The sequence below is a fragment of the Pseudophryne corroboree genome, chromosome 6, assembly GCF_028390025.1.
Source record: "Pseudophryne corroboree isolate aPseCor3 chromosome 6, aPseCor3.hap2, whole genome shotgun sequence".
Lineage (NCBI taxonomy): Eukaryota > Metazoa > Chordata > Amphibia > Anura > Myobatrachidae > Pseudophryne > Pseudophryne corroboree.
The window spans coordinates 92,647,071-92,674,383 of record NC_086449.1 but is presented as its reverse complement, the minus strand read 5'-3'; the positions used below and the strand labels follow the sequence as shown (position 1 = coordinate 92,674,383).

At 43.3% G+C, this 27,313-nt stretch overlaps 1 protein-coding gene across 3 annotated transcripts in view; it reads left to right on the top strand.

Moving 5' to 3' along the window:
- The window catches only part of ANGPTL6 (angiopoietin like 6), an 88,623-nt gene that overhangs the window by 41,691 nt on the left and 19,619 nt on the right, over positions 1-27,313 (top strand). For all 3 annotated transcript variants that reach the window (XM_063931492.1, XM_063931490.1, XM_063931491.1), the window contains 4 exons: positions 15,257-15,872; positions 16,509-16,707; positions 19,149-19,342; positions 19,612-19,882. In XM_063931492.1, the coding sequence (XP_063787562.1) occupies positions 15,291-15,872; positions 16,509-16,707; positions 19,149-19,342; positions 19,612-19,882 (1,246 nt within the window). In that variant the 5' untranslated portion in view covers positions 15,257-15,290. The remainder of the gene's footprint in view (positions 1-15,256; positions 15,873-16,508; positions 16,708-19,148; positions 19,343-19,611; positions 19,883-27,313) is intronic.

Genomic DNA, 27,313 nt, shown 5'->3' with positions numbered 1-27,313 from the left:
GAGTACATACAAACTACAACATTAACTTACATCTCTTACTATTTTTTGCGAGTGGTGGTAAATAGAGTGACCGGACCCCTCTAACAAACACTATTGGTAGGTAGCATTTACTAGACAGGGCCAGTCGGATATTTGTATTGTTTTATATTTTCGCTCACATATTGGCTATCACAGCCAGATTTAATACGTTATGTCACACTAAGCCTAGCATTTTAAAATGTATCTAATAAAATTTTGTTTTAATATACCATTATCTATAAAGTGTGCCCCAGAAAAGATACAGTTTTCTTTTCCTCTTTTTTACATTCTTGTAAAAAAAATGTGTTTGTCTATAATCGTTTATGACTAACTGTCTGGGAGCACTGCCAACCAAGTGCCTTACGAATTTGTAGTATTGGTATAGCCTTCATGTTGGTTTCTAACTACATGATATAACACATTTTTGATAAGGCCCAGTGCTGTTTCCAAATACCCCCTTTTTTCCAGACACTGGGGTAAAGCTACATAAAAATATAATTTCTTAATAGAGCATTTCTAAAAGACCAGAAAGATGATTTGGCATAGTTCCTCATTTCCTGATTTTGCAATTGAGAGTGTTAAATAAAGTTTAGTCAATGTAAACAGAAAAAAATATTTACATAGGCACAAATATATAAAATATTTGAATATTTTTAAATGGAAATTAGTTTTGTTACACTATAATACCCCGTCAGCCATTTTCTGGTTAACAAAGCCGCATTCTCCCCTCATTTCTTGGATAACAGTAATGCACCCATCCAAGCTTGCATTCCATGCTTTCATATGTTTTGCGTAAAAGCATACTTCTGCAATCAAATAGATTGGCTCAATTCACTATTGTGTCACGCTGTGGTTACTGTATAGAAATTAACATTCATATTTTACAATGTTCTGTTTATCTGGATACATTACATAGCCTCTCTTCATTGCATGGCATGGACCATTTATAGCAAAATATTTTGATTGTCTCAATACACAAGACTAGCGTTCTTTTTCCAGAAAAAATAAATATGCTAGTACAAAAAGGTATTTGGTTTTTTGCAGCATCCTTCCTTGTGCAGACATACGGTATTTTGCCTCCTACAGTACATGTAGCTGCTCCATAGGGTTATCACTCCCCTCTCCAATAAATAAATTGAGAAGTCATCTGTCTGTTAGAAAGATGTCCAAACTCTACTCATACCTGTCATCTGCAGTAATAACCTGGTGAATTTTCAGTCTGACCATGAGTCATTCAGGACAATGACTAAAGACAATTGGTCAGGCCACAGCAGCAGCAGCTGTCCTTTCAGCTTCAACTTCCAACCAGTGGTGGAATTTCAGCCTGGGTGCTGGGGAAAGTGGCCACAGAAAGGGGCGTGGATATACACCCTTTTACACTACATTATCATGGTGTGTGCACCAGGGACATGGTCACAACATTGCAGCGGCCATGGTTACTCCTTCCTTATCAGCACCCTCCCCATCTCACTGCTCCTGCCAGAGATCAGGTCCCCATGACCGCTTACTGGAGGTGAGAAGTGACATCTAGGAAGGAGTCAGGACATGTAGCTTTTGTAAATGGTCACAAGCTGCCTCTCCAATGCTAAAGACAGAGCAAGGCCCAGTATACACAGTTGCAGCTGGCCCAGTATTCTTTATCCCCCTCTCTGCGACCCCTGCCAACTGGAGCCTGGAAGGCAATGCTTCCATTGCCTCGAGGAGTAACGCCACTGCACTCAACCCGAGTGCCAGTTCCAATTTATAATTCTCTATGCAGTGTCTGGAAAAGAAGGGAAGGTAATGAAACATCCTGAACAACAACAGGTTCCGTGCATGACCTGTGGACCACCTGGTCAGAAAGAGGGAGCTTTTAGACAATTTTATTTTAAAAGATCTGCACTCATTAGGAAATGTAACCTTTTTATTGGTGATATTTCATGTTTGTTTATTTCAATAAATGTTTATTAGATTTTAACACAGTAAACATCAAAGACATACAAACACGAGCAGGCATGTCAGGAGAACACAGTACACTTAAGAAACAGCAGCAAATATCAAGTAAGGATATATCAAACATACGTTAGTACCCAAAAATCAAGACAACGGTCTCCATAAATCAATCAACCTGTTAAACACAGGACAAATCCTGCCTGATCATTAGTAAATCCAATACAAATTGTTTAAACCAAAAGAACAAAGAAAGAGAGGACAGAGCAGAGAAGAGCAGGAAAGAAGGACAAGAGGGAGGTAGGAGTGGGGGGAGGGTGGGGCACGGTGTTCGGAAGATCAATTAGTCAAGTGAAACCGACAGGGAGAAGATTCTCCTCATAACATTGGAAAATCGAGAAATGACCAGAGGAAAACTCAGGGTGTGAGACTTGTACACATTACGAATGCAGTAAGTGCATCTGTGAGGACTTGAAGTCTAGCCAGGGAAACCAAGTAGCTGTAAACCCCTGTTGGTTGTCGAAGTCAGAAAAATGTCTCTATGCACGTTGCCATATTTGCACCGCACACTGGTCCGTGCTGCGCATACGTGCGCTCTCCCGTGGAGGCGCATACCCGCAATAGCGTGCACTCGCAGGCGCGGTATGCGTATTTACGGTAGAGTTTACGTAGTCGTAGCGTGCGACCCATTCGTTACAACTGTTCACAATTAATGTAGTTTATAGATCATGGTCCCTTTGATAGATTCTGAAAGTTTGGTTAATATAGAATGTCCCTGGACGGAGGAATCCCTCTTTGTATTGTGCGAAGGGTCTAACAGGAGTCAGACAGTGGTGTTTGGTACCTATCGGAAGAGTATTTAAATAGCAATATTCCGGTGTTGGTTTGGAGCGGATTAATCGCTCGTGCGAATAGTTATGGACATAAGAAGTTATGTCCATTTATTATCATTTGTTCTTACTTAGTCATGCATCTGAACAGTTGGAGACAGGCATCAGTAGGTCTCAAATGTCTCTTTGACCTCAGAGATCCCCCAAACAATAGTTTGCATGTTAAGAGGGCCTCATATCTACACATGCATAAGGTAAACACAGGAATAGTAATTGAAGATCAATTGTACTCCAAATCAGTATCTTTCCCGCAGACGGAGTACAATAGCCTTTAATTACACTGAGCTTTTGAGACTCAATAAGGAGGGCCAACACCTGTGTTTACAAATGGGGCTGGATTTGTATACAGGAGAATGAGGGCTGAGATGTCATTGTCTCAACTGAAAGTGGACATCATGAATATAGAACAAAACCCAGACAGGATTCTGTTTTGTATTCGCCAAACAATAGCTTCTCACTAGACAGGAATGTGTTGGTCATCACCCATTGTGTTACATAACCAAGGCCACTGATGCAGCTGGCTCACATGCTGGGAGGGACACACACTTCCTGTGGTTGACACACCCCCACAGCTGGAATGCAGGTATGATATACCCACTGGAGATCACAGGGCTGACTGACACTCAGAACTAAGCTAGCATCAAGCAGCATGGCGGCTACATCCCCAGGACAGAATTCCTTCCCAAAGGCTAAGTATATAATCACATGGCTATAGAAGGAAATATAGACATATTGCTTTCTGGTTTAAATAGGATATTGTAACTTGGCTGGGATGATTGTTGGGTGTTTGTGTTGGTGCCCTGTGGAATCTGTGATGGTAGCTGGGATCTTGTTAATCATAAATACCACCATGCAGTACTTTTGAATATGTGCTGGTAGCAATGGCAGGCTGATACTTGTGAGTACCTGGTGGTCTGGTCTTGTGATAACTCATATGCTCTGGTTATAGAGATACTGTGTTTGCTTGAAATTGTGAAAGGTGATTTAGATTGTTTGGAATTGTAAAATCAGAACATATGCATTGTTTTGAGGCTTGGACATTTTGGAATCAATTGGAGTTTTTCCCAAAATGGAGTCTAGCTTCTGCCCCATGCGGCATTGTAGGGACGATTGTGTAGCTGGGTGTTGTGTATATAGGGACAGGCAGCATAGGTAAGCTCAAGTACTTTCTAAACAAAGATTCTCAGCATTGATTAACTGCGCAGCGATTGTTCCTCACATGTGTAAGCTTCGCTGCAACCATATTGTCTTTTAATGTTATTGTGAGCCAATCTCTCTCAAATCTCTCTCTCTCTCTCTCTCTCTCTCTCTCTCTCTCTCTCTCTCTCTCTCTCTCTCCTCTTTTCTCTTATATCTCTCATAGTATTATAGTATTGTACTGTATTGCATGTAGGTCAGTGTAGTATTGTCTTTTTGTATTTATTGTTTAGTTCTGTGGTTAGGAAGTCCTTGTTATATTGTAGTGTATCATTTGTACTGTTATCCCCTTTTACAAGTATATTAGATATAATACAGTTAATAGGCTTTGGAACCTAAACCAGTATCTGTGTATTTTCTATAGTGTTAAGTGTTCACTTGAGCGTCGGTGACGCTCAAGCAGCTTTGTAGTTAGTCAGGTTACACAAGGTTGCACTTACACCCTGTACTCACATTAAGGTATTCAGTGTATTTCATTGGTATAAGGTTTAAACATTAAGGTATAGCGTTGTGAGCGTCTGCGCCGCTGGTGACCTCCTCGTGGTCTCGAGCGTAGGCTACGCTACAGCGAATCATTCCCCTAGACATAACCAATAACGTGTCCTGTGATCACTGGGCCGTGAGCGAACGTGACGCTTGAGCGTCTCGCCTACGGCTGAGCGATCGTTACGCAGATAGCGTACCCATACGGTATTTCTTAAGCAAACAGCGTACAGTGTTCTTAGCTTCATAAAGGGTTGTTTATACGACAAAGGAATTTAGCATTGTCAATTGGGGGCTCGTCCGGGATACTTCTCACATCTGCACTAGGTAGATCAGCAGACATTATCCCCCAGCAAAGGGTGGGAGATTGTCTCATAGTGCTGGTGGGATAAGCGTCTGCTTCGCTTAGATAAAGAGTGCTGAAGGAACCCGGTAACCGGAAGTAAGAACAAAACGCTTGTGTCTTTTAAAACTGTTTTATTTTTCTTTTGTCTTGCGTACGCACGCATATATCTGCATTTCTGTTTCATTTTCGTATATCACTATTCCTGTTTGCCAATTTTATAGTTGATAGAAAGTGCTAAAAAGAGATTTGCTGTTATTTCATAGTAGAGGTAATAGTTAAAGTATAGAACAAACACACGGTTTGTCTGAGATACAAGGCAGTCAGTGTGGATTGCGGTAGATGATCAGGGATCATTTACATTGATAAAAATATATTGTGTTACGGTGGATCTTTGCATTGCGTACACGTGTCCCTAACTGAGACTTGCGTACGCAATCCTAAGGCAGACGCACGCAGCGTTCATTACGCAACGTAGCGTCCGGTTACGCCCACGTAGCTCAAGTTGTGATAAAGTGAAGTAACGCAAAGGCGATAATTAACGCACAGCGGTAGATAACGCGACGCGGAAAATAACGCAAGTCTATTTTTGGAGAATCTGAAATTTAGTTTAACAGATCCTGCTCCTAATTGGTAACACTGTTGGGCTAAAGACAAATTTCTGCGCAGAAATAGATATAGAAACAAAAGTGTACATGTGTTGAGTGAGTGTGTTTTGTATACAAAAGTTTATATAACTGTAAGGTGGAACCAAAAGGAAAGCCGGGTACTCGTCAAGGGACATACGTGTAAGTGACATATACGGTGGCTAGGGAGGCATCCCTGGTTAAATAATATTTGAGCATTAGAGTATAGCGGACCATAAGGTAACAAGACCAGGAGGTCATAAGGTAACAGACCAGGAGGTCATAAGGTAACAGACCAGGAGGTCATAAGGTAACAGGTAAAATAGACAAAGAGGTCCGCTATAAAAGTCCAGTGGCACAACGCCTGGGGTGTTGGTGCAGAACCCATATAGGCCATAAGCTCTTGCTGAAGGAATCGCGGCCGGAAACATCGATTCCATTGATCTTTCAGTACATGACAAGTAGTGCTCGTGTACTGAACGATTGGACCGCACGTAATTGTGTGCAGTAGTTAGTAATCTGACCTAATACCATTAGAGTAAAGTGGTCACAAACGCTATTTGTACATTCTGACGTGATTTGTGTAATTTTTTATTTTTGGAAGGGAAGTTCGCTGGTCACTCAGGAACTATCCAACAACCGATACTTGCTGGGGAACGCGCCCCAGTAAATAAAGGTTCACAGGGGCCCTGGGTTGGGTACCGCAGCTCTGGTTACAGTGATTGCAGTACTGGCCAACGTGGGCGAGAAGTAAGTGGGGTACTTGATAAACCACCACCGCCGGCCTGCCCAAGGACATCTTGGTTTGTTTGTAAGGGTTCGCTGAAAACCTTGAGATAAAGATCCAAGGAGGAATAAGCAACGCCTGCAGATTATGGGGGCCATTTGTTCAGGTAGGGGGCGATCAACCTCGGTTCGGGTTGATTCAGAGAACCGACCAGTTGGGTCGGCACGATATGTAATGTGTGAAAAATACGGTAGTCACACAGAGGTTTTATGTGATGAATGGGAGAGAATGACTGTACAAGACAGGGACAAATTCCCAAGAATAGGTAGCTTCAGTCCAGTAGTGTTACAAAATTTAAGGAGGAGGATAAGTCTCATTGAACCAACGAAGAGACAAAATAAACATTATGAATATTTACAGTTATGGCAACAGGAAAGTGAATTACAAAAAGAGTCTATTGACTTTTCTGACTCTTATCTTGAGAGGAGAGACAGTGGCATCAGGAGAGGGGTTGATTGCGGAGAGAAAGACACAAGGGTGAACAATAAAAACGCTCTTAGCAACTGTAATATAGATTATAAGAATAAGTGTAATAAATGTAACAATGATTATTGTAATACTGTTGAATGTACAACTATTAACCTGTGCAAGCTGCACCCCATGTCAAACCTCCCTCAGGAATACAAACAAGAAAGTGAGCCCAGAACGATGTCGGCACCTCTTCCAGAAGCCATCCTACAAGACATCCAGGTGGACACGACCAAATTGGTAAAGGCAATAATCAAACCCCCTAACGGAGGGTCAGGTGAGGTCGTGTCCACAGGTACGTACAATGTTTTATATCACGCACAAACAAATGTACCCCATATTATAAGACCAAAACAAGGTGATGTAATTGAGTTTAGTCCTGTCAGGGTGATCACAGTCCCCAATGGGAAGACTGACGATCAGGGAACCATTCCCGTCAAGGACAGTGCAATGCGCCATCCCTGGTCCCGGACAGAATTGAGATCAATCATGTCTGATTACCCAGATCCTAGGAAAGATCTAACTGTATGATCAAAGATTCACAGAAGGTATATCAACTCCCTAGACAACGACATAATCATGGTATCCAAGGAATCAGGTAGGTACAGGGAAAGCGGTTGATGGTGATGAGCATCCGAGCGTTTGAGGAGGCATCAAATCAACCAAAACCCCAGGCCATTGGCACATGGAGGAAGTTAAGGATTTGTGATCTGTGCAAAAGAGAAGGGCATTATGCCAGTAACTGCAACAGCCCACATAAAATCAGACCCCCTAGACATGAAAATGAGCAAAATTACAATACACACCATTATAATCAAGGATCACATAGGCAGGAAAGGTGATTATTAGGAATGGAGGCAAGCCTGAAGTAACGGTTAATGAAGTGGGAGGTCATTCACTAAAGACACAGGAATGACCAGGTGAAAAGTTGTAAATGTATTTGTGAAAAATGTTTTTCTCTCCCTCTCTCTATCCCCATCTCTGACTAGTAGTGGTAAGAATTCACACATTGCATATCCACTTGGTCCTTGCAGAAGTCTACCAAACCCCAGCATGACCTCCGCCACAATGTATTTCTGGCCAGATACAGACAGTGGAGTAATGCAGGTGCTGGTGGGAAGGGACTGCTCAGGGAGACCATTAGACACATAGATATGACAGCCTAATAAGTCTGACAATGTTTTTCTAATGCTAACAATGTTTTCTTACAATGTTTAAAAATGCTTTGTTTCTCTTTTCTTATTGATGGTTATTGTCGAGTTATGTAATGTATATATGCACATGAATTGTTCTCTATCTCTTTTGTTTTTTTTATTTTCTCTCTCTTCTCACTCATGTTTCCATGGTTTAAAGATGGTATGTCACCCCTCAGTTGGACCAATGGTAATGCCAGATTTTTGCTCCTTACAGAAAGATCGTCGGTTAGGAAGGAATATTGCATCACCAGAATGTTCGTTTGGAAGACTGAGAGACAGCACCTTTGAGAGGACAGCAGAACAAGAAGAACAACAAGACGAGAGAACTTATTATCGTAACGAGTTCTCTCCCCCTCAAACTGATTTTCTTATACCCCATTTACAAATTTCTTCTTTTCTCCTCCTGTAAGATGGACTTGCCCCAAGAGACTGTGATATGGATTTTTCCCGTTAACCATGATGTTGACCAGAGCAGTCTGTTTCGGTGAGAGTACCAGTGAGGTCGAGAAAGGATCCAGAAAGGTCCTGATGACTGAGACGGAGGTGTAAATTTCCAATAGCAACCCAATCACCAAGCAAAGGCGAGTACCGGGCACGATCTAACAACCATGTTATTTGTAAACAACTGTGAAGGAATGTTAGTTCAAAAAGAAAGTTGTATCTGTAGGCTCTGTAACAAAGAAATGCCAATCCAGTTTTAATATCCATATGGACCGGCATCCATTGAGTGACTATCACTCTCTAGTGGGTAATGTGTTAAACAAGACCGATTGTTGGGTATGCTCTCAAGTACCTCAGGGTCACAGTAAAACAGGGCTAGTACCATTTCCTTTAACGTTAGGGGAGGTACTTGAGCTAAGTGGTGGGAGACCGGTGGATCGGAGGTTTAACATCTCCAGCCCTCCTAGTTTGAAGCTCCACCAATACCATGTGGATAGGTCCCTCATATGTTTTAACATCTCCAATCCCAGAAAACCGGGAAATTGGGAAGTGTCATGGAGCAACCTTACCATGACCTTCTCACACAGAGCAGATAGAATGCCTACAGATACAGAGCTCGTACGCCACATAGCCAGTAGAGGAAAATCTTTCCGGTATCGATATACCTTAGGAAATAGGATTACTAGAGTTGGAGAGGTATCACCAGGATACTGTGCACATATCGTACAAACTGATACGTGCATTAGGCAGATGGAAGAATTAGGGTCAGGAGATTTCACCTGGAAGGTGTGTAACATGGTCATGTCCTTCTCCGTCCCATATGTTCTCCCCGATGATGCATATTTCATATGCGGGAGAAAGGCGTACAAGTGGCTTGCCCCAAACTCTGAAGGATTGTGTTATATTGGAAAAGTATTGCCTGAAGTGATGACTGTTACACATGACAAAATGAAGGACATACACCGTGGTGCCCAAGCTCCTTATACTCACACTCATTACGAGCACCGAGTTAAAAGACAACTGTCAGAAAGGTTAGAGCATCCGGCCTCTGATCTTATCCATGAATCCACTGGGATTCAGGTTCTGGTAGCGTTAGATTTCACTCGCACCGCTCGAGGTGTGATGAATTATAGATACATTTCCGCACTCGCCAATTTGTTAGATAATATCACTGAAATGTATGATGACACGTTTAGATACACTGGAAGAGAACTTCAAGCTTATAAAACAGAACTAGTTCAGCATAGGATGGTTCTTAATTATCTTACAGCAGTAACAGGCGGATATCGTGTTACATTGGCAACACAGTACGGCATAAAGTGTTGCACGTACATCACAAATAGCACCGAGGATCCGGTAGAGGTCATAGACCAAAAGATGGATGATATTCTCCAATTGAAGTGGGAATTTCGTCGAAAACACAATCTCACCCTTGCTGCTGTAGGTAATGAGCTGACTAGTTGGGTGTCATGGTTGAACCCGCGAAATTGGTTCTCCGGTTTAGGAGACTGGGCTCAAGGAGTCATAATGGATGTTGGAAAGTTTCTACTATGTATCTTGGGTGTCGTTATATCGATTGGATTGATATTTAGATGCGGGCAGGCTTTAATGAGGTGCAAACAAAGTACAAAAGTGATGAGTTTGAGGAGTGAGGAAACTGTAATTAACCTGGATTTGATTTATGACCCAATGATAGAAACCAGAATGTGATGAAAATGCGATTATACGGTCCGTTTCTTTCACCTGTTTTTCTGCTTTTCTCCAAGATGCAAAGACCCCCTTGGACGTGGAAGTTGACGAGACGCTATACAGACAACAGACAAGCACCAAAGATGAAGTTTTGACAACCTATGATATGGACACTTGATGAACTTTGCCATGGATCCCCAGTTTCCCTAGTACTTTTAAACTCACGCTAGCCCAACATTTTTTGTAAATCTGATGGCTCAGACAAAGCTATTTGCTCATGCCTAAGGAGCAATACAGCGCAAAGAAGACGACTCTCAACAGATACCGAACACAACCTCAACGACAGATGTACATTTCCCTGACATAGAATATCATTGCATTCTCCATAAGTGTTCTTTATCTTCATCTCTACAACCCTCAGGTAATAACACACATAGACGATAGGGAATACAGGCACAGATATCAGCAACCACATACCTCCCCCATTCATGTATCATCAACTAAAATGTGCATCCCCATTTTGTTACAACTAAAAGCCAAAATGAGCTCGGTAGAGTTTGACAGCCCATCCACAGACCCTTGATACGGGATAAGAAGGAATTCAAATGTATACTTCGCAATACCTCGAAGCTTGATTTACCACACATACGGCACGATGATACATGACCCTCCAAACATGGACTCATACACACATGCTTCTACTCTCTCACTAGGTCATACCCTTTTCACACCTACTCCTCTCTTCTTCCTTACCCCACCATGGAAATCAATTAACCCCTGACTTACATTTTTCTCCTTAAACGTTTTGTGGCAGTTATTATTGACTGCCAAAGGGTGGACTGTCGAAGTCAGAAAAATGTCTCTATGCACGTTGCCATATTTGCACCGCACACTGGTCCGTGCTGCGCATACGTGCGCTCTCCCGTGGAGGCGCATACCCGCAATAGCGTGCACTCGCAGGCGCGGTATGCGTATTTACGGTAGAGTTTACGTAGTCGTAGCGTGCGACCCATTCGTTACAACTGTTCACAATTAATGTAGTTTATAGATCATGGTCCCTTTGATAGATTCTGAAAGTTTGGTTAATATAGAATGTCCCTGGACGGAGGAATCCCTCTTTGTATTGTGCGAAGGGTCTAACAGGAGTCAGACAGTGGTGTTTGGTACCTATCGGAAGAGTATTTAAATAGCAATATTCCGGTGTTGGTTTGGAGCGGATTAATCGCTCGTGCGAATAGTTATGGACATAAGAAGTTATGTCCATTTATTATCATTTGTTCTTACTTAGTCATGCATCTGAACAGTTGGAGACAGGCATCAGTAGGTCTCAAATGTCTCTTTGACCTCAGAGATCCCCCAAACAATAGTTTGCATGTTAAGAGGGCCTCATATCTACACATGCATAAGGTAAACACAGGAATAGTAATTGAAGATCAATTGTACTCCAAATCAGTATCTTTCCCGCAGACGGAGTACAATAGCCTTTAATTACACTGAGCTTTTGAGACTCAATAAGGAGGGCCAACACCTGTGTTTACAAATGGGGCTGGATTTGTATACAGGAGAATGAGGGCTGAGATGTCATTGTCTCAACTGAAAGTGGACATCATGAATATAGAACAAAACCCAGACAGGATTCTGTTTTGTATTCGCCAAACAATAGCTTCTCACTAGACAGGAATGTGTTGGTCATCACCCATTGTGTTACATAACCAAGGCCACTGATGCAGCTGGCTCACATGCTGGGAGGGACACACACTTCCTGTGGTTGACACACCCCCACAGCTGGAATGCAGGTATGATATACCCACTGGAGATCACAGGGCTGACTGACACTCAGAACTAAGCTAGCATCAAGCAGCATGGCGGCTACATCCCCAGGACAGAATTCCTTCCCAAAGGCTAAGTATATAATCACATGGCTATAGAAGGAAATATAGACATATTGCTTTCTGGTTTAAATAGGATATTGTAACTTGGCTGGGATGATTGTTGGGTGTTTGTGTTGGTGCCCTGTGGAATCTGTGATGGTAGCTGGGATCTTGTTAATCATAAATACCACCATGCAGTACTTTTGAATATGTGCTGGTAGCAATGGCAGGCTGATACTTGTGAGTACCTGGTGGTCTGGTCTTGTGATAACTCATATGCTCTGGTTATAGAGATACTGTGTTTGCTTGAAATTGTGAAAGGTGATTTAGATTGTTTGGAATTGTAAAATCAGAACATATGCATTGTTTTGAGGCTTGGACATTTTGGAATCAATTGGAGTTTTTCCCAAAATGGAGTCTAGCTTCTGCCCCATGCGGCATTGTAGGGACGATTGTGTAGCTGGGTGTTGTGTATATAGGGACAGGCAGCATAGGTAAGCTCAAGTACTTTCTAAACAAAGATTCTCAGCATTGATTAACTGCGCAGCGATTGTTCCTCACATGTGTAAGCTTCGCTGCAACCATATTGTCTTTTAATGTTATTGTGAGCCAATCTCTCTCAAATCTCTCTCTCTCTCTCTCTCTCTCTCTCTCTCTCTCTCTCTCTCTCCTCTTTTCTCTTATATCTCTCATAGTATTATAGTATTGTACTGTATTGCATGTAGGTCAGTGTAGTATTGTCTTTTTGTATTTATTGTTTAGTTCTGTGGTTAGGAAGTCCTTGTTATATTGTAGTGTATCATTTGTACTGTTATCCCCTTTTACAAGTATATTAGATATAATACAGTTAATAGGCTTTGGAACCTAAACCAGTATCTGTGTATTTTCTATAGTGTTAAGTGTTCACTTGAGCGTCGGTGACGCTCAAGCAGCTTTGTAGTTAGTCAGGTTACACAAGGTTGCACTTACACCCTGTACTCACATTAAGGTATTCAGTGTATTTCATTGGTATAAGGTTTAAACATTAAGGTATAGCGTTGTGAGCGTCTGCGCCGCTGGTGACCTCCTCGTGGTCTCGAGCGTAGGCTACGCTACAGCGAATCATTCCCCTAGACATAACCAATAACGTGTCCTGTGATCACTGGGCCGTGAGCGAACGTGACGCTTGAGCGTCTCGCCTACGGCTGAGCGATCGTTACGCAGATAGCGTACCCATACGGTATTTCTTAAGCAAACAGCGTACAGTGTTCTTAGCTTCATAAAGGGTTGTTTATACGACAAAGGAATTTAGCATTGTCATGGTTTTCAGGTGTCACCCGTAATTCCTCCATTGACATGTACATGTCTATCCTAGTAAACCACTCTTTCACTGTGGGAGGGGCAATGTTACACCAACGAACAGGGATCACCGCCTTGGCAGCACTATTGAGAAATTTCAAAAGGGATTTTTATATGCTATCAAAGGCCAGTAACTAGATTAAGGCGCCAGAAATTAGGATCAGAGGAAACCTCAGGTCCCACAATCAATTTAGAAATAGAGATAACATTATTCCAAAAGGGGCGAAGCGATTGACAGTCCCACCAGATATGTAGCGGGGAGCCTGTTTCAGTGTTACAGCGCCAGCACAGGTCCGGTACACCAAGGAACATTTTGGCAAGCATCAGGGGGCATCTGTACCAACGCGTCAAAACTTTGAAGTGTGTCTCGAGTACAGAGTAACTACTCGAGCTGACAAAGGTAGCCTGAAAACAGTGAGTCCAGTCCTCCTCCGTCAGCTCAACCTTCAAGTTCTTACCCCACTCTCTAGTGTATTTAGGGAGGGCCGGGAACTTATGTTCAATCAGGAGTTTGTAGCATTTGTAACTGGAAAGGATGAATCAAGACACATACTCTCAAATATGGTTGTGGGTCTAGTGGTGTCAGGACAAACCTTGTTCCCCGCTACAGAGTGCTTCAACTGAAGGTACCTCCAAATTTCCGAGGACAGAAGACTCCATTTCAACTGTAAAGTAGGAAAGGGGAGGATCTCCCCATTCTCCACCATTTGTCTGACACATGAGATATCCTTCAGTGACCATGCCTCAAACCCCTGACCGGTGACCCCCAGGGGAAAATCTGGATTATGAAATAGTGGGGTCAAGGGAGAGAATTTTGAAGACACATATGAAAGGGCCCGTAATATGCTCCATCGTGTTAAGGTAGGGCTAACAATGGGATGAAGAGCAACAGGGATACTTGAAAGCCAAGGACAATGGCGTATTGGTGAGGCTACGGTGGCATTTTCTATAAGCACCCATTGTTTAATGTCAGTCATGCGGGACCATTCCATTATCCGGTTGAGAATAATGGCATCATGGTATAAAGGAAAATGGGGCAACTGAAGGCCTCCCATGAGTTTACGGCGAAAAAGTATAACATGCTGAAAACGTGGCCACTTGAGCAGATGAGTTAAACAAAGGTTTATAATATTCTGCTAGAATAGTCTTACGTAGCTGCAAATTTTCATCCAGTAACATGAGTGAAAACAGTCACAAATATAACTGCTACAGAAGATAGAATAGACTGTGAGCCATAACCAATAACAGAACAATGCTACTGAGCTCAACCCTGATGAAGTCTCCTGTACAGTAAAATTAATGAAACACATTATTATTCATTCTGCATCTCTCTCCTTGATTAACTATTGCCCTTTTCATAGGATTCAGATAAGCCTCATTCTTTATTTTTGAATGTAGGGGCATATTATGTTGTGTGTTTATGTGTAATAAAATGTTCCTTTGTAATATATTACACTATTGGATGCCTTTTTTTTGTATTTCCCTGAGACTGGTAAAGATACAGCATTAAGCCTTATAAGGCACCATTTATGCTGAAAATGTATTGTACACAGATATTGTAACTATGGATACAGTTTGGAAACACTTTGGTTCATGTGGATTTGCTCACTATTTGCAGTTTTGTCAGATAAGCCTTTTTGAATTACTTTCTGGTATGCATGCACTGTTATGTTATGATTATGTGAACACAATGCAGTCACTGGTATACTGGCAATAATACACTAGATGGCGCTATCTCTTACATGATTTCCAATGGTAGAGCGCCCCCTGGTGAAAAATTTTATGGCAATTTATAAAAAATTGGCAAGTATCAACACATATTTGGCAGGCATTGATATATTTTTTCCGCATTATAAAGATAATGAATAGATGAATGTAGAATCTAAAAATGAAATAGAAACAAGTGTGATTGGAATTATTAAAGTACCATGAACATGTAGTTAGCATAACATTTAACATTTATTCTGTTTCCTGATTCAGGAGGTATCGTGTGAAATTTATACGCCTAACTAAAATGACCTTCTACGCCTTTTTTTGGTTATCTTTGCTGCCAAACCTTTGCCAACCACAACTAGAAAATGAACATTCTGAGAACAATGGAGCTAGTCGAGCTAAATGCACCTACACGTTTGTGGTGCCACATCAAAAGATAACCGGGGCTATCTGTATCAACACTGCAAAGTTCCCAGAAGCCTTTGGAGTGAATAGAAGTGAGGTTGAGGAGCTAAAACAGGAGCTGAGCCGTCAGCATATGGAGATAGAAGAGCTTAAAAGACTGGTAGATGTTGATCATGAAGTTGCCACAGAGATGAGCCATCTCCGCAAAGAGAGCAGAAACATGGGATCCCGCCTCAGCCATCTCCATACTCAGTTTCTACATGAGGTGATCCAGAGGAAAAATGAGTCAACTGAAGTCTTCCAGGAGGAGAATGGAGGAGTCAATGCTACCTCTGAAGTTCTCAAGTTGTCTTCAAAGTACAGAGAGCTCCAGGAAAAATATAACACTCTGGCTTCATTAATCAACAATCAGAGTGTTATCATAGCACGTTTAGAGGAACAGTGCCTACAAAACATTGGTCGGCGCCAAGCTAACCAAGTAAGGATAAGTGATCTCAAATCATGTAAAGTGTAGCCTGGGTTAAGTTGCCCATGATTTATTACACCAGCCAATTATAGTACAACTGCACTTGGCCTACTATAATCTGGCTGTTCATCTCTAATGTTGAAGGAATTTTGCCATACAGTTGTATGTACTTGTGTGGTTAATTGTGACAGACAACAGGCATATCATAAGCAAGGCCAAGCATCTGGAATGTCCTGTGAGCACCTTAATTTTAAAGTGAAAACCCATATGGCTGTCTTTAAAAGTCATCCATGAATGTTGTACCTTTGATTAGTCGGGCACCTTGCTTTTGTACATATAAGTTTCCCAATGCTCTATAAGTGAATATAGAGTATCACTATAAGAATCAATAGCAATACTACCAACCACTTCATTAAAATAGGAAGCAAGTAGTAGTTATTATGTACTACAAATGGCCTTTTGCACTCGCAGACTTCTCACACATTACTGTCTATGCATTACAGGCTACATTTCTACATATCCGTTACCAAAATTGTCAACTCACAGTTTCCATCTTAAACCTTTTTCTAAATTATTTTCAAATTGTTTTCTGGGATACTCAACCATTCTGGTAAAATGTAAACTATCTTATCAAAAATATGTCTCCAGGTACAAGTTATTTCACCATCAGCTGGCGAGGCTTCCAGTAATTCTTCGAATGGAAAGAAGCACAACCGCGAAGTCCATGGGGAAGAAACAGACGTTACATCAAACAGGAAGGAAATAGCCCAGGAACAATTAGACTCTGTTGCAAAAACAACTTCCAAAGCCCCAGATGTTATAGAAACGGAGTCCACCAAATCATTAGGTACATCAATTGGACTTACAAAATGAATAAGAAGAATGTGAAGTAGGATTGACATTGATAATATATATATATATATATATATATATATATGAATAAGAAGAATGTGAAGTAGGATGGACATTGATATTATATATATATATCAAGCAGTTCAGCAGGCACTCTGCCATATAAACAAATTGCTTCGGTGCTCCATCAACTTTGATAGACACAATTCACCATAAAAACGATGGCACTCTGAGGCTTGAATAGTTGAAGCATATAGGTGTATTAAACAACCAACGTTTCGGGGTGCAACCCCCTTTGTCAAGATCACACCCAGGGCTGTTTCTAGCCAATTTGGCTCCCAGTGCGAGATTTAAAAATGCGCCCCCCATGACATAAAAAAATGTGCCCCCCCCCCCACACACACACCTAGATAAAAAAAAACTTGTGTGCGCACACGGCGAGGGGGCGTGGCCTCATCTAAATGGGTGTGGCCTCGTCTGAAAAGACTAGCTCACAATCCAGTTTTTTACCCTGCTCCAACAGATCACGATCACCACAGGAAAACAAAATTCTACCATATTAAGCCCCACACAGTAATGCCCCCTGAACCATATTATGCCACACACCGCAATGCCCTTGATACATTAAATCCCCACACTACGGCAGGCAAGAGTCCCCATTTCACACATTACGGCAGGTGTCCCCATTTTACACATTGAGAGAGAGAATACTTACAGAGGCGATTACCGCTCTTCGGCCCGCCTCACCAGTCGCTCCTCGCGCCGGCCTTTCCCTCTTCCTAACTTGTATCCCCCTCTGTACTCCGCTTGGGGGGGGGGGAGTTTCGCGGAGTGACGGGGTTGCGTCGTGACGTAACGACGCAACCGCGTCATTCCGTGAAACTCCGCCCCCCGAGCGGGTTAATAGGGGAGAAATAGGAGGGGGAAGCAGGGAGCCACAGTTAGTGCCGCGGCGGGCGCCCAGTGCGGTTGCACTGCTCGCCTGCCCCAAGAAATGGCCCTGATCACACCAAACAACGTTGTTCATTTGGTGTGAGCTTGACAAACAGGTCTCAGAGTGCCATCATTTTTATGGTGAATTATACATATATATATATATATATATTATGGACAAGATAGCACTCATAGACACAAAGGGTTAATGTTGGTGGTTCAAGGTTTATTTAATAATGCAAGAACATTCACTTTTCAAAAAAAGCAACATGGAACCAGCACTCACGTTTAGCAGTTTTATTGCAATGCAGAATCACATATAGTCCATAGAAAAGGTCAGTGGCAGCAGCCCACCCAACAGCCATTTCAACTAAATCCCAGTTGGTTTTCATATACTAGCTATTCTACCCGTTCTTCGTACGAGAGTTTCTGATTTTCACAGTTGTAAATTTGAGATGTCTTAAAGTAAGTAAATATTAATCCATGGTTCTTGGCGTTACCAGGGGAGCACCCATAGCAGATACGGTCGAAAGTGACAGGTCCATTTTTGTAGTTTATTAAATTCTACACACTGGAGGTGCAATCCAAATTTTGATACGATTGTCCGTTTACGCAACACAAACCACGCATCGGTAATGACGTCATTATGCCTACCCTCTTTTCATCCCCTTAGGGGAGATTTATTAAAATTTAAATTACGTAGTTTCCCATTTACCACCTGAAGAATACCTATGTTAAATTTCAGCTTCCTAACATATCAGGAAGTAAGAGAATTAGTGATGAGTCAGTCAGTCAGCCAGTAAGTGACTGCTTTCGCATATATATATATATATATATATATATATATATATACAGGTTGAGTCTCCCTTATGCAAAATGCTCGGGACCAGAGGTATTTTGGATATGGGATTTTTCCGTATTTTGGAATAATTGCATACCATAATGAGATATCATGGTGATGGGACCTAAATCTAAGCACAGAGTGCATTTATGTTTCATATACACCTTATACACACAGCCTGAAGGTAATTTTAGCCAATATTTTTTATAACTTTGTGCATTAAACAAAGTGTGTCTACATTCACACAATTCATTTATGTTTCATATACACCTTATACACACAGCCTGAAGGTCATTTAATACACTAATTTTAATAACTTTGTGTATTAAACAAAGTTTGTGTACATTGAGCCATCAAAAAACAAAGGTTTCACTATCTCACTCTCACTCAAAAAAGTCTGTATTTCGGAATATTCCGTATTTTGGAATATTTGGATATGGGATACTCAACCTGTATATATATATTCAGAAATAATCAGAAGAAAAAAAATGTGAATGACAGGAAATATACAAATGTTGTTTATTGAAGTTATTAGGAAATGTACGTTTAAAAGTTAAATAGAAAAGTTAAGTAGATCAGAGAACCAGTCTGAAAGCATTTCTGATCAGAAATAGTCAAGATGCGCAATATTTGTCCATACAAACTGTCATCTACTCAAACAGGACCATGGATGGATTGCCTGGATGTTTTGTCTGGAGGAAAGAAGACCAGTGGCATTTACCTGCTGAAACCGCATAGTAGCAACCAAATCATGCAGGCATGGTGTGAGCAGGAGCTCAATGGAGGGGGGTGGACAGTTATACAAAGACGACAGGATGGATCAACCAATTTCTTTACTGATTGGCAGAACTACAAAGTGAGTCCACAGGACTGAATGTCTTGTTTTCAACATAGTATTATCATAGCTTATGCATTATAACAGTATAGTGCTACAAAAAGTCAAAATCCTATACTAAGCTACAGTTTTTATTATATGCTAGGATTGCCCTGCATGTTCCCCTTTTTCTAGAATCTTTTGTACTCATCTGATTAGTGCTATTGCTTTATTGTTGCTTTGGTAATTCCTTTTTTCTCAGCCATTCTCCATCAATATTTCTCATTCTTTTCCCTCTCCTCTCTACACAGCATGGGTTTGGCAACTTGGACAGTGAATACTGGCTGGGTCTTGAGAATATTTACTGGCTGACCAACCAAGATAGCTATAGGCTTCTCATCCTCATGGAAGACTGGCAGGGTAGGCAAGTAAGCGCTGAGTATGACCGGTTTCGCTTGGAAGCAGAGATTGATTTCTACAGATTGCGGCTGGGCCAGTATCATGGCACCGCTGGAGACTCCTTATCCTGGCACAATGACAAACAGTTCAGCACCATGGACAAGGACCGAGACTCCTACTCGGGTGAGTAGTATTTCAGAACTACCTATTTCTAATAAAACAGATCTGTTCTACTTCATGATGGAAGCTCTACTGTAAAGTACAATTTAAATCTATCTGCCTGCTGCCAGCGTTTTGCTTTTTTTCTTCATTTTATTTTCCACATCTTAGAATAATAGTACAGTCAAAAAACTATAAAATACCACAATTGGAATAATGCAGGGACAAAGAAAATTGAAAAAAAAAAAGAAAACTATCGTTTACTATAGATACTTCAAAGTAACCACCATTTGCCTTGATTACAGCTTTGTACACTCTTTGCATTCACTCATCCACCTTAATGTGGAAACCACCTGGGATGTTTTACCAACTGTCTTCAAGGAGGTCCCATTTATGGTGGGACCTTGTTGGATGCTTTTCCTTCTCTCTCTAGTCCAGTTTATCCCAAACCATCTCTATTGGGCTTATATAAAATGACTGGAGCCCATGTGATCTGGGGCAGATCTCCATGACTCTGCTTCTTTGTCAGTCAGTTCTTAAACCCTAGAGTTATGGTTTGGGTCATTACCCAATCCAGGATGACATGTTGCTGCAGAATGCTGGATGACATGTTGGTTCAGCATGCATTCAATTCTAAATCGTTAGTGTCACCAGCAAAGCACCCTCACACCTCCTACCACGTGCTTCACAGTAGGAACCACAATCCAGACATTATCATCTTCTGTGCGTCTCATGAAGATACAGCGGTTAAAAAAATTCTAAAACTTGTGCACATCACACATAAGGACAGATTTCCACTGGTCTGATTGCCACAGTCTGCATTTATTGGCCCCAGCAAGTCTCTTCTTATCATTTCTCTCCTTCAGCCACCATGGCTTTGTAGCTATAATACTATGAAATCTTGAGTCAGTCTCCTTTGAACAGTTGATTATCAGCATGGTCTGCTGCTTGGACCCAGTGAGGCATTTATTTGGCCTCTATTCTGAGGAGCTGCTAATAGGTGACTGGCGATTAATAAACGTACTGTGTGCAGCTCAGGTTACTCTTGGTCTGCCTTTCCTGGAGCGATGCTCATGTCTGCAGGTCTTGTTATAGCGCCTTATGTTTTGTATCTCTGCACTCGAAGATACTTTCAAACTTGTTGCAATTTTCCATAATGAGTGACCTTCTGAAAGTATTGTTGGACTGTGGTTTATCTTTGCGCAGATCTTGAAATACTACTACCAGAATAGATGGCATTCTACCAAAGACCGGACGTAGCTTGTCATAACACAACAGCTTGGCATTAGACATTAATATACAAATCAATTACACAAATTGACTTTCAAAGGCAGTAAAAAGAAAATATCTCAGATGTTCCTCCAGGTTACAGGTTCCACCAGGCTACAGGTTCCTCCATTTCAACAGCAGCCATTGCCTCCACAGGTTTCTATGTGGAATGCAAAGCTGTCAGATTTACCAATCTTATGGCCTACACCCTATAGTTGTCTGTGGGCTACTATTTCACTAATTTTTATGGAGAAGGAGCCTCAGATTCCTTCTCCGCCTCCTCCTCTCCCCACCCCACCTCCCCCAGTAACACATGCTCTGGCCGTGCATTGGGGCCCTGAACCAGAAAGCAGTGCCATAGCTTTACGCTATCACACTGCTTCCAGCTCTTCACCAGGAAAGGCGGCTCTTATCGAACCCCATCTCCTGGCAAAAGCAGCTTAGTAAATGTGCGACTTTCCACAAAATATATTTATCACACCCACATTAAAAATGCAGATTGTGATAAACATGCTTAATTTTGGTTCAACATTCGCCAACTCTAAATTTGCCTGAAGTTCTAAATGAAAACGATTAGTTGGGAATGTATTTGAAAAAAGAAAGAAAAAAACTTTTTTTTTTTATAATGTGTCTAGGGAGAGATGTATCAAATCTAGGAGAGAGATAAAGTGGAAAAGTTGGCAATACCAGTCAATCAGCTTCTACTGTAGCTCTTATTTTTCTAGCACAGTCTATAAAATGACAGTGAATGGCAATGAGCATCTTCCCCATTTTAACTCTTTCGAAGGTTTGCTAAATCTCCCCTTATGAAACAAATTCCAAGCATTTAAGCATGAGGCGTTACATCTGCAAATCATTAGTAACATACTTTTAGACAGATGTATCCAAACTGTTGACTGTTACTATGTGTGTGTATGTATATACTGTATAAAATGCTTTGCAAAAGTATTCAATTCCTTAATAAATGGCTGTATTACAAATAATACTACACAGACAGTATTTTAATTGATAAACAGTTTGCTCTTGCAGTAAAATGTCAAATTAGTTAAAACTGAAAAATCCCCTGTGCTGTGGAAGATCCAAGTCTACATATATGAAGTACAGACGATGTAATGGTTAGCATTACTGCCGCGTACGAAAAAGCAGACCCTGGACCCGTCATGCCTACAAAATGGGGGCAAAACACGCCAGCTTCGCCCTTCAAATGCAGCAGCATGCTGACAGGGGGCTGCGAGTAATATCATAATACCCATTCTGTACATGTGCAGAATGCGTCTTGCACCTGCGCAGCCCCACAACCATCGGATATATATGTAAACCATTAGATTTACGTACAAATCTAAATTAGGTTCTGAGCTCTTTTCTGTCTCCAAATGGACCTCTCACCCAGCCTGTCACCTGCAGGTCTCAGTGGGACTATTGCAATTTAGAAAATCAGACACCTTAAGGCAGGGGTGGCCAACACGCAGCTCTCGAGCCGCATGCGGCTCTTTCATCCGCTGCATGCGGCTCAGCCAGGTCCTGGCCACCGCTGCCCTGCCCCCCCCCCATCCCCCGTGCTCACTGCGCTGCTGCTGTCACTCTGTGAGGGGAGGAGAGCGCAGCGTGCGCCTCTCCTGCCCCTCACTCTCCGGCGGCGGTCCGTGAGCCAATCAGAGCTTTGATTGGCTCACAGACCGGCGCCTAATTGAAGAGCCACAGCCGCCGGAGAGTGAGGGGCAGGAGACGCGCACGCTGCGCTCTCCTCCCCTCACAGAAAGCAGCGCGGTGAGCAGCACGGGGGAAGGGGGGGGGGACGGTCTTGTATATCTGGCACTGGGGGCATTGCTGGCACTGTGGGGACATGTATGCCTGGCACTGGGGAGACATGTACATTTGGCACTGTGGGGTCACTGGCATTGGGGGCATAGTTGGCACTGTGGGGACATATATATCTGGCACTGTGGGGACATATATATCTGGCTCTTGGGGGACATGTATATCTGGCACTGGAGGGCATATCTGGAACTGTGGGGACATATATATCTGGCACTAGGAGCATAGCTGGTACTTTGGGGGCATATATATCTGGCACTGGGGGCATATCTGGCACGGGGGCATAGCTGGCTCTGGGGGGAAATGTATATCTGGCACTGGGGGCAGAGCTGGCACTGTGTGGGGACATATATATCTGGCACTGGGGGCAGAGCTGGCACTGTGTGGGGACATGTATATCTGGCACTGGGGGCAGAGCTGGCACTGTGTGGGGACATATATATCTGGCACATGGGGCAGAGCTGGCACTGTGTGGGGACATGTATATCTGGCACTGGGGCAGAGCTGGCACTGTGTGGGGACATGTCTATCTGGCATTGGGGGCATAGCTGGCAGTGAGGCATATATGTATCTGGCACTGTGGGGACATATGTGTATGTGGCACTGTGGGGACATATGTTTCTGGCAGTGTGGAGGCACCCATTTTTCTGCTGCGGGGTACACTGGGCTCCACAAGGATAGACATTGGGTTGTAGAGTAGGATCTTGATCCGAAGCACCAACAGGCTCAAAAGTTTTGACCTTCTTCCCAAGATGCATAGCGCCGCCTCCTATATCAGCCCGCCTCCGTGCACAGGAGCTCAGTTTTGTAGTTGGTGCTTGCAGTGCAAGCATGTAACAGGAAGAGCTGCTCACAGCAGCTCTAGAAAAAGCTTTTTCTGAGGTAAAAAGAAGACGACAAGGGCTACAGCACAGTAAGAACTGGATGTATATCACAGGGTACTTGTACCAGAGAACCCTGACTAAATGCACTCTTTCTTAACTAACACTGTCTAATTGACATGTAGAATACTTAAGTGTCATGTAAAGTCACAGCGTTGACAACCAGGCGGCTTTACAAAGGAGGATTTGCCCAAGCAGTCCCAGGAACAGTGTAGCTGGGGAAATAGCGCCCAAACACTGACAGGGAGCGAGGGAGAGACAAATATGCAGCTCCAGGGCGGGAACATTTTCCGGAAATGGCTCCATGGGGCTGGGGGAGGGGCTCCAGGTCTTATCCTTATTCCCTCAGCTGGCAAAACCACCGGGTACTGCGGGCTACTTGTAAAAAGGTTTAGAGAGAAAACCTTACCTGCACCCATGCCCTGGTGATCTAGTGGGATCGCCTGTACTGCCATAGTGTCCACCGCCAGTGCGCGCGGCCCGCCTCCCACCGCCCGCGCCGGATCGCGATAAAGTGCAGGTCCCACGAGCGGGACCCACTTACCTCCTCCCGAAGTGCGGCCACGTGATCCCGGAGAAACCCAGCCGTGTGTGACTGACTTGGAAGAAAACCGTAGCCTCCTGCTGTAGGTACCCGGCAACCAGGGCGCGGGAGTGTACAGTGCCGCTGGGGGAGAGATGGAGCTGCAGCAGGTAATGTCTACTGACATCTAACACAATCTGCAGTGTTATATCTATTGATTATAGAGCTATATATATATATATATATAAGCTGGTCCAGTGCAGTATTATTGTTGGTAATAACCTCTGCATTGTATAACTGTGACTATGGGGGTCATTCCGAGTTGTTCGCTCGTTGCCGATTTTCTCTATACTGCGATTAGTCGCTTACTGCGTATGCGCAAGGTTCGCAGAGCGAAAGCACTTAGTTATTTTACACAAAAGTTAGGTATTTTACTCACGGCATAATGAAGCTTTTTCATCGCTGTGCTGATCGTAGTGTGATTGACAGTAAGTGGGTGTTTCTGGCCGGGAACTGGCCGTTTTATGGGAGTGTGCGGAAAAACGCAGGCGTTCGAGTTGCAAAACGCAGGAGTGGCTGGAGAAACGGGGGAGTGGTTGGGCAAACGCTGGGTGTGTTTGTGACGTCAAACCAGAACGAAAAGGACTGAGCTGGTCGCAATGGCTGAGTAAGTCTGGAGCTACTCAGAAACTGCTAAGAAATTTCTATTCGCAATTCTTCTAATCTTTCGTTCGCACTTCTGCTAAGCTAAGATACACTCCCAGAGGGCGGCGGCTTAGTGTGTGCAATGCTGCTAAAAGCAGCTAGCGAGCGAACAACTCGGAATCACCCCCTATATGTGTGTGCATTAGCTTGCAGAGTAATTTCCATTGCGTGTCTCTCACTCACCTTGCTATCCCTATATTCTATAACCTGAGGGGGCTTGGTGCATCAGGTTTTATAATAATATAGGATATTCACAAGATATACTCTAATACGTATTTTCCTCTGTGATTTTAGTCACCATATCTCTCCTGTATCTCTGCTTGTGCTGACTACTCTGCGCAGGGGTTTGGGCATGAGGTATTGTGCTGCAGACAATTGTACTGTGTTACCTGATATTGAAAGTTATATCATGTCTGCTTCTGAAGGTAACGGTTCTGGGGCTGAACACACTGCCGGTGTTGCGGAAGCAACAGATCCCTATGAGGAGACTATAGCAGCTGCGGGTTCTGGTTCTGGGGGCTCCTTGCCCCCCAGTGGGACGGTGGCAACGGGGGTCCATAATAACCCACCGTGGGCTACTTTCTCCATCCTTCTAAATACGCTAGTTAGTAAACTAACACCCCCTATGGGACCTCCTATGCCGGTTCAACTGTATGTGGTCCCCGCAGCTAACCCGCCGTGGGCAGATAACTTGTCTGCTCAATTGAAGAAATTGAACCAGTCCTTGACTGCTAAAAAGTCCTCACTCACCTAAGACCCAGGGGTCCTCTAAGCAAGCTCTTACCTCCTCACAATCCACTGCTGTCACTGACACCTCGTCTGATGAAGGTGACGCTTACACTGACCCCACAGATTCTGACATAGATACTGCTGATGGGGACGGTAGTTCACATGTGGATGTTCCTGATCTTTTGGAGGCTATTAAGTTGATTCTACAGATTACGGATGATTCCGAGCCATCCGTCCCTCCTAAGAAACCAGATAGGTTCAAGCGTCAGAAGGTGGTTAAACAAGTTTTACCTCACTCTGACCACCTAGTGGATATACGTCAGGAACCCTGGGGAAACCCGGGAAAGAAGTTTGTGCCTCAAAAGAAGATGCTGGCTCGCTATGCCCTCGCGCCAGAGCTGTCTAAAAATTGGGAAATGCCTCCTCCAGTAGACTCACATGTGGCTAGGATGGTGGTTTCCTCAGCTCTACCTGTCACTACCGTCACGTCTCTAAAAGAGCCTATGGATAAACGTGTGGAGGGTTGTCTGAAAGCGATTTACACCCTCACGGGTGCTGCACAAAGGCCCACTATTGCAGCAACATGGGCTGCAGAGGCTATTGAAGCATGGGCCCTAGAGTTGGAAGCTGAAATCTCTTCTGACCATGCTAGACAATGCTTGTCATATATTGTCACAGCTTCTCACTATATTAAAGAGGCGGCTTCTGATGCCGGTATTCTAACAGCCAAGGCCTCTACTACATCAGTCCTGGCTCGCCGGATATTGTGGCTGAGATCCTGGTCTGTGGATCTGGACTCTAGAAAAACCCTGGAGGTACTCCCTTTCAAGGGAGATATTCTGTTTGGGGAGGACTTAAATAAGATAGTGGCTGACTTGGCTACTGCCAAAACTGCCTGTCTGCCAAGTACCGCTCCTTTTGTGTCGAAGGCTAAAGGTACTTCCTTTCGACCCTTTCGTCCTTCAGGTAAAGCAAAAGGTCAGGTGTACAACAAGCAGGCCCGCACTTCCAAACCTGGTAAGCCGAAGCCCAAAAGAGCCTGGGCTGCCCGTCAGCCAGCTTCCAAGACGGATAAGCCTGCCGCATGACGGGGCGGGCCTCCCCCTAGGGGATCCCAGGGTGGGGGGCCGGATTCTAGGGTATACCCAGGAATGGTAGAAGACCACTTCAGATGCCTGGGTACGGGAAGTTGTCACTCGAGGTTACGCCATTGCCTTCAAAAACCGTACCCCTCATCGATTTTGCCTGACAGACGTCCCGTTGAACCAGACAAAGGCAAATACTCTACATTTGGTGGTACAGACCCTCCTTAATACAGGAGTCGTATTACAGGTGCCTCTTGCTCGAGGGGCCGGGGGTACTATTCTCCGCTGTTTCTAGTCCCGAAACTGAAATGTGTCCTCTCGGCCCATTCTCAATCTCAAGGCATTGAACAGGTTTGTGAGTTTCCAAGTTCCGTATGGAAACCCTTCGCTCTATAGTTCTGGCCTTGGAACCTGGGGATTATATGGTCTCCCTGGACATACAGGATGG